Source organism: Carlito syrichta, unplaced genomic scaffold (genome assembly GCF_000164805.1).
Source record: "Carlito syrichta isolate Samal-C Ts95f unplaced genomic scaffold, Tarsius_syrichta-2.0.1 Scaffold306505, whole genome shotgun sequence".
NCBI lineage: Eukaryota > Metazoa > Chordata > Mammalia > Primates > Tarsiidae > Carlito > Carlito syrichta.
This window is the reverse complement of record NW_007250601.1, coordinates 9,350-17,726: the sequence shown is the minus strand read 5'-3', so window position 1 is coordinate 17,726 and position 8,377 is coordinate 9,350. Positions and strand designations below refer to the sequence as shown.

General features: G+C 51.5%; 1 protein-coding gene across 1 annotated transcript in view; it reads left to right on the top strand.

Moving 5' to 3' along the window:
- LOC103265367 (cystathionine beta-synthase) overlaps positions 1–8,377 on the top strand; it is a 17,683-nt gene that overhangs the window by 1,359 nt on the left and 7,947 nt on the right. The window contains exons 2-4 of the mRNA XM_008063040.2: positions 4,081–4,187; positions 7,534–7,668; positions 8,339–8,377. Coding sequence (XP_008061231.1) covers positions 4,081–4,187; positions 7,534–7,668; positions 8,339–8,377 — 281 coding nt within the window. The remainder of the gene's footprint in view (positions 1–4,080; positions 4,188–7,533; positions 7,669–8,338) is intronic.

Sequence of the window (8,377 nt, the reverse complement as noted above, 5' to 3'; positions counted from 1 at the left end):
TCCTCCCAGCCACCGCAGCCTCAACCTGCTGGGCTCCGGTGATCCTTCCGCCTCAGCCTTCCAAGTAGCCAGAATTACAGGCATGCGCTACCACGCCCGGCTGATTTTTTTTTTGAGTTGGAGTCTCACTCTGTCGCCCAGACTGGAGTGCAGTGGCCGCTCCTGGCCACCACGGCCTCAACCTGCTGGGCTCTGGCGATCCTTCCACCTCAGCCTTCCAAGTAGCCGGAATTACAGGCATGCGCTACTAAGCTCGGCTGATTTTTGGATTTATTGTAGAGATGAGGTCTCGCCTGCCCAAGCGGGTCTCAAACCTGGGGGCTCAGGCAATCCACTCAGCTCAGCCTCCCAAGGGCGCGGGATTACAGGCTGAGCCACTGAGCCCGGCTGCATTTTCAGCTCTTGATTTAAAAATCAGAAAGAGCTGGGTGCAGTAGCTCACACCTGTCATCTCAGCACTTTGGGAGGCTGAGATGGAGGATTGCTTGAGCCCAGGAGTTTGAGACCAGCCTGGGCAACATAGTGAGACCTCATCTATATAGAATATCCAAAAAATGAGCCAGGTGTGGTGGTGTGCACCTGTGGTCCCAGCTACTTAGGAGACTGAGGTAGAAGGATTGCCTGAGCCCAGGAGGTAGAGGCTATGGTGAGCCATGATCATGCCTCTACATTCCAGCCTGGGTATCAGAATGAGACCCTGACTTTAAAAACAAAACAAAACAAAAACAGGATGTATGGGCTGGGGGTAAGTGTACTCAGTGGAACCAGTAGAAAGTAATGAAACTGACAAGCCCAGAAGTTCTGTTTGCCCACCTCATCTCGGTGTTGGGAGCTCAGGAGGTCCCCAGGCAGTCACCAGACAGATGGACCCTCGCTGCTGAGACAACCAAAGCAGCGGGTGAGATACTGGTGCAGCTGGGGTGTGCCTGCAGGGTGGGGTGGGCAGGGAGGATCCCACAGCTCTGGAAGCTCATGACACCAAGGCTTATCCTGTGGCTGTCTAGGCTGTGAGGTGATATGCATGCCACATGCTGGGTCACTCATCCTCAGAATGCCCCTGAGGGGCTGGCGTCACTTACTGAGACAGACAGCCCCACGTACCTGTGTGTTCACTTGGGGAGGCTCACGGTGAGGAGAACACTGAGGTGCAGTGGACCAAGGTCTCCAGGGGCTCCTCACATGGAGACTTTATGGGGCATGAGGTAGCACAGGAGGAGGTGGCCTGGGGGCCAGGAGCTGTGCCTAGCGGCCAGCAGGCACCAGCCATGTGGATGTCCATTCCAGAGGGTTCTGGGACTTAGAAAGAGGACGCTGGAGAATGGCAGAGTGAGAGAGAGAGGCTGCAGAGGAGGCAGGATGGGGGAGGTAAAGGTTTACTCTAAGACGCTGCAGGTCATCCCCAGTGAGGCCTCCTGGGGCTGTCAGGGTCGAAGTTCTTGAACTAAGTTGACTCTAGACTCATTCCTACAAATTCTATTCCTCATTTTGTTAAGTGACCGGCGACCCTGCCACCCTGCCATGATCACCTCTGCATAATTCTCAGGTGGCTTTACAGGCACACCAGGCCCTGGGCTGAGTCAGCAGCCCTGAGTTCTTCACATGCCCCCACCTCTGCCTTGTGGGGGCAGGTCTCATCCTCCTCTGGCTTCCTGGATGCAGGTTCTCCTCCTCCCTTCTGTGGGTCTGACCTGAGTTAATGATCTCACCTCCAGCACTGTTCCCTGAGGGCTCGAGTTCCTGCCAGGCCTCCAAGGCTGGGGTCAGGCCCAGCTGTTTCTTTCACCAAGCCTCTGGAGGGAGCCCCTCCCACCCCCAGCACAACCTGGAGCGTCTGTCTGGGCTCCTCTGGGCCTCCAGGGAGCAGGACAGGGCTGCTCTCTACCTCCATGGGGCGGATTGGATTCCCTCTCCATGTTGATTGAAATCTCCATGGGGTGAGAGGTCTCTCCCTCCACCCAGGAATGTCGCATTTCTCACAGGCCTCAGGATCCCCTGGGGAACTGGGCCCACCCAGGTCCAAGTTTCACCACCGAGGAACCTGCCTACTGAGTAGGTGCCTGAGCTGGTGAGGTGGCTTGAGGCTGCAAGGGCCAGGTAGCACAAGGGTGGGATCCGAAGTCCCTGGGCACTGTTAGGGGAGGGAGGCATGTGACAACACAAAGGGTTCCTGGTCCTTTGTGGGGTGGGGGATAGGATGAGGGCCAGCTAGAAGCCCAAATTTCACCTGCATGCAGGCTACTTAGGTAGCAAATCCTCACTGGTACCCACAGCTCTAAAATAGATAGATATATACAATAAAAATTTCAAAATAAAAGCAATAGTTATTGAACTTATCAAAAGTAAAGAATGTTTTGATTTAATAGTGTAATACACAAGAACTGTACACAAACACTCTATTCTGTTTGGTAATTTTTTTCACACAAAGTTATGTACTAACGATTCAAAAATGACAAACTGTGAGTACATGTATCGTAGACAGTGCCTGTTTCTTAATGTAGTTGAAAAATGTTAGAAATAAAGAGAGAATGATAAAATGAAAAAAAAGAAACGAAAGAAATGCAAGGGCCAAGCCAGGATGAGGCCTGTGAGTTCTCAGATGGATGTTTAGTGAGCATGTGCATGGGAGAGAGGGCTTGGGATGGGCATCTGCCCCTGAGGTGAGGGTGGCAGGAGGAGCGCTGGGGCCATTTGGGAAACTACCTGGCTGGGGGTTTGCCTCGCAGGCCCAGCGACAGTGCCTGTGCTACCATCTTGTCAGGTGGGAAAACCACTGGGAGAATGGCTGAACGTTAACCCTGGCCCCAAGGGCACAGGTGACTGCTCCCAACTCTTGGCTCTTCTATCTAGGATGCAGCACTTCATGTGCTGGGCTGGTGTTTTCTGCACAGTTACAGTCATTGTCACTGGTTGGTGGCCTGAGGCCTAAGGAGTCTCTGCTCTGGGGTCAGCACGTCACTCTTTCATCAAAGAAAAGAGGTATCCCGGCAGCCACATGCTGAGACATGAAGGGACTTGAAATTCCTAGGGAAGCCGGGCTCGGTGGCTCAGCCTGTAATGCCAGTGCTTTGGAAGGTTGAGGGGAGTGGATTGCCTGAGCCCGCGGGTTCAAGACCCGCCTGAGCAACTTGGCGAGACCTCAGTCTCTACAATAAATCAAAAATTAGCTGGGCTTGGTAGCGTGCTCCTGTAGTTCCAGCTACTTGGAAGGCTGAGGCGGAAGGATCACCGGAGCCCAGCAGGTCGAGGATGCGGTGGCCAGGAGCGGCCACTGCACTCCAGTCTGGGCAACCGAGTGAGACTCCAACTCAAAAAAATAAAAACGAAACAAAAAACAAAGAAAAGGAATTCCTAGGGAAAGACTTTTCCGCTTTATTGCCCAGGGTGAAATGCAGGGATACGATCATAGTTCACTGCAGTCTGGAACTCCTGGGCTCAAACAATCTTCCTGTCTCAGCCTCCCTGAGTGCTGGGATTACAGGCGTGAGTCACCTTGCCTGGCCCCCAAGAATTTCTAAAAAGATTGACCTGAATCTGTTGTTGGATGTCAATGTTTGCTTATTTTAACTTTGTTGTGTTTTTTGGTAGAGAAGTGGTTCTCACTATGTTGCTCAGGCTGGTCTCAAACTCTTGGCCTCAAGCAATCCTCCCACAGTGCTGGGATTATAGACTTGATCCACTGTACCCAGCCAATTTTAACACTTTTATTTGGAAATAATTCAACACAAGAAGTTCCAAAAATAATAGAGAACACCCTTCACCCAGTTTCCCACTGATAACATCTCACATGTCTGTAGTACATTTTCAAACCTGGGAGACTTGCATGGCTGCAATGCCATCAACTAAATTGCTGGCATTGTTTGGTTTTTTGTAGGTTTTTAGGTACAGGCATGTGTGTGTATGAGTGTGTGTGTGTGTGTTGCAGGTATATGTAGATTTTTGTAACTACCACCCTACTCCTTCATTAAAGCCAACTGTTTGATTCTCGATTTTAAAAAAAAAAAAAACAATGCACTTGGACTGCCAGGGCTGGTTCTGCTCTGTTTTGTTTTTTTCCTGAATAATTGTTGACTCCTGTTTTAGGACAAAATCTCCAAAAATCTTGCCTGATATTCTGAAGAAAATTGGGGACACCCCCATGGTCAGAATCAACAAGATCGGGAAGAAGTTTGGCCTGAAGTGTGAGCTCTGTGAGTAGCCTGGCTTCGAGGGGGGCTTCCTCCACCATATGTAAGACTCAGTGGCAGGTTGGGGTGGGAAGGGGGGCTCATCCTGGGATGGACCCATTAGGCAGGGCCCTGGGGTGGAGTATGGATTGTGGAGCCAGAAAACATGCTGGCTAATGAATGGCTGAGAGCATATCAGTTAAGTTTGGGAAGAAACTACAAGTGACATGTTAGAGGGTGACTGAGATGGCCCCCTGGAGCCAATGGCCAGGAAAGGGGTGACCTTTGTGCTGAAGCCTAAATGTGAAGGAGTGAGAGTGTGAAGGTCCAGGCAGAGGTCAAGGCAGAACTTAGCAAGTAAGGAAACTGAGTGTGGTGGTTCTGCCTTAGGCTTTTCTTTCTTTTTTTGAATCAGGGTCTCACTCTGTCACCTAGGCTGGAGTTCAGGGGCACAATCTCGCTCACCACAGCCTTGACTCTCTGGACTCAGGCGATCTCCTGCCTCAGTCTCCCAAGTAACTGGGGCTACAAGTGTGCACCACCATGCCCAGCTAATTTTTTTTTTTTTTTTTTTTTTAGTTTTTAATAGAGACAAGGTCTCACTATGTTGCTCAGGCTGGTCTCAAACTCCTGGGCTGAAGCAACCCTCCCACCTTACCCTCCCAAAGTGCCACGATTACAGCTGTAAGCCACTGTGCCTGTCCTGCCTCAAGCTTTTGTAGAGACCAGTGGACAAGTCCTAGATGGGAGATGTGACAGGACTCAGTCATTGAGCAGGACAGGAGGCGTTTGTCTCTGGGTTTTGCTAGTTTCATGGGGACTGACAGTTCAGCGAATCATGTATGAGACAGAGTGGGGATTAGAGGGTCTGTGGCTGATCTTGTACTAGGTGAACACAGGGTCTTTTATCTGAGCTATATGGGAAAATGACAGTTCTTTGCAGGAAGCTGTTTCCAGATGCAGGTGGGTGGAGGGAATTCGTAAGCATTGCTCTTTTGAAAGAGCACAGGGCCCAGATAGATTTTAACATCATCACAGGGGAAGCTGCAGGTGTAGAGGCCCTGGGGTGTGGGGTAGACTGAATTACATATTTTGGTGGGGCCAAATGAGCTAGGGGCAGGGGGTGCCATGAAGAACCCTAGAATGGAGAAGTTGGAGGAGTGTGCAGTTTGAGCAGCAATGGGAAGGAAACTAGTGACTTGGTTATGGACATTTCTACTCAGATGCCTGCTAGACAAAGAAGAGGAAATATCACTGCAGTGGAGACATGTAAGAGCAGCAGATGGGGTCTCCAGGAAGTCGGTGGGGGAGTTTGGTGCACTTAGAATTGATTGCCAGTCCCCAGGAGGGGCCTTGTGGGAGCCTGGCCCTCTTCTGCCCCTCTGGGAAAGAAATTCTCTAAATATGGTGGGGGAACTCAAAAAACCCCAGAATTGTATTTTGTAGGGCAGGCCCCTTGTAGTACAGGCTTCCCCTGCCAGGTAAGTATTTTAGGAACACATCAGTATCCATGTATCTGCTAGTACTGTGAGAGGCTATGTTTGGCTTCGGTGAGTTTTTTGGGGTTTTTTTGGTGGCGATTCTTTCAACACGTTTGTCCATTTCATGATGGGTGATTTGTGAACACGCTTGCCCACACTGCGCTGAATGTTCAGCAGTTTTTGACCAAAACCAACATGACCCCCCATGCCCCACTCCCCCATTCACTGGATCTCGCCTAGAGCGACTTTCGTTTCTCTGGATGAAAAAGTCTTCAAGGGGACACTTTCTGCCAATGTGGAAGAGGTGAAACAAAAAATGGCAGAACCACTAAAAGGCATCAAAAATGAAAGTTCAAAAACTGTTTTGAGCAGTGGAAAAGGCATCTCAACAGGTGTATAACATCAAACAGGGAGTACTTTAAAGGTAACTGAAGTTTTGTTTTTTGTGTTTTTTTTTAATTTTTAAAAAAAATTTGAAGTCTCACTCTGTTGCCCACGCTGGAGTGCAGTGATGTACTCACAGCCACTTTAGCCTTGACTTGCTGGGCTCAGGCAATCCTTCCACCTCAGCCTGTCAAGTAGCTGGAACTACAGATGCATGCCAACACACCCGGCTAATTTTTTAATTTATTGTAGAAATGAGGTCTTGCCAAGTTGGCCAGGCTGGTCTCAAACCCTAGGCTGAGGCAATCTTCTCACCTCTGCCTCCTAAAGTACTGGGATTACAGGCATGAGCCACTGTGCCTGGCTGAAGGTAGCTGAAGTTTAAGCATGCAAGAATAAATACACAATTTTTATAAGTAAATTTCATTTTGGAGGGTGTCTTCCCCCCTGTGAACAATGGCTGGTTCTTACATTTTTTTTTTTTGAGTTGGTCTCTCACTCTGTTGCCCATACTGGAGTGTGGTGGCACTCTCCCGGCCACCACAGCCTTGACCTGCTGGGCTCCAGTGATCCTTCCGCCTGAGCCTTCTAAGTAGCTGGAACTACAGGCGCGTGCTACCACGCCCGGCTAATTTTTTATTTATTGTAGAGACAAGATCTTGCCAAGTTGCCTGGGTAGGTCTCCAACCCACCGGCTCAGGCAATCCACTCACCTCAGCCTCCCAAAGTGCTGGGATTACAGGCTGAGCCACTGAACCCAGTCAGATATTTTTAAGAGATGGGGAGGGGTCCATCCACCTGCACTGAGGGAAGGTCACAGCCTTTGTCTTCCTGCCAGGCCTTTCTTCCACCTTCAGTAGGCAAAGGACAGGGACAGGCACAGTGGCTCAGACCTGTAATCCCAGCCTGAGCAACATAGTGAGATCTCATCTCTACAAAAATACAATGAAAAGGAAAGGAAAGCACAGAGAAGGACTTAGCCGGGGTGGGGGGGGCGGGGACTAGCATCTTAACTGCATCGGGGAGGAAATGGAGCCCTTTCCCTGGGCGAGGGATTCCTCACAGGGGAGGATGATGAGAGGCCATCATGGAGGGCTGGCAGGTCCCTAACTGACAGGGCAGGGTGTGATGGGCCTGTGGCCTCAGGACATTGAGTTGGCCTGGCCAAGGCCACTGGGCATGGCTTGGCAAGGGGTGTGTGGTCTCAAGTCCACCACCAGTGCATGCCCGGCTTGTCCATACTGGGACTCTCCTGTCCCCGGGGGTTCTGGTGGGGCTCCTGGTGCCTTTTTCTCTTTTCACAGCTGCCATGTGAATAGGATGGGCTCGGGGGGACAGCTCCCATGGGTGAGTGCCCAGGTACAGGTGTGGGAGATGGGTGCAGAGGCAGTGACCTCAGAAACCAAGCCCCTTCCTCATCCTGGGCGCAGCGGGTGACTGGATAAGCAGGAATCTCTCACTCAGTCTCGGGCCCCCTTCCTCTCTGACTCACTTCTGCTTCCCAGTGGCCAAGTGTGAGTTCTTCAATGCGGGTGGGAGCGTGAAGGACCGCATAAGCCTGCGCATGGTTGAGGACGCCGAGCGTGCTGGGACACTGAAGCCAGGGGACACCATCATCGAACCAACATCTGGGAACACAGGTGGATGGCTGGGGCCAGCCAGTGGGTGCTAAGGCCTCCAGGAGGGACAGGAATGGGGACGCCTGGCTGGTCCCTTTCCTGGGTACCTCCCATGGGTGTGTCCCAGCCCAGCTTCTTCCAACCTCCTGCCAGCAGGGCCTGTGTGATGGCATCCAGGGACTGTACCTGGAGGTGCCCAGCATGCAAGACAGGCGCCCAGAGTTTGTTCCTACTGCTGTTGTTGCTACTTGCCACACCCCAGGACACAGCCCAGAGGATCAGGACTTCATGTTCTGCCTGTGTCTTCCTCTTCCTAAGCACATTGGCCTTTGACTGAAATCTCTCCTTTTTTTAAGTTGGGGATCTCATTGTATTGCCCAGGATGCTATGCAGTGGCATGGTCAAGGCTCACTGTAGCCTTGACCTTCTGGGCTTAGGTGATCCTCCTGCCTCAGCCTCCTGAGCAGCTGGGACAACAGATACCGCCACCACCCTGGCTAGCATTCCCTCTTCTTACCCCTACATTTAAGGGTGGAAACGGGCTATGCTGGGTGGTTTGGGGTCCTACTGTACCCTCTCCCATGGGTCTTCCAGTCTGGAGAGCTGGAAGTGGAGCATAACTCTGATGTTCCAGCAGGGGCGGGAGGGCTTGAAGGGCACCAGGTCCCCTTACCCATTGCATGTGCCCCAGGAATTGGGCTGGCACTGGCTGCTGCTGTGAAGGGCTATC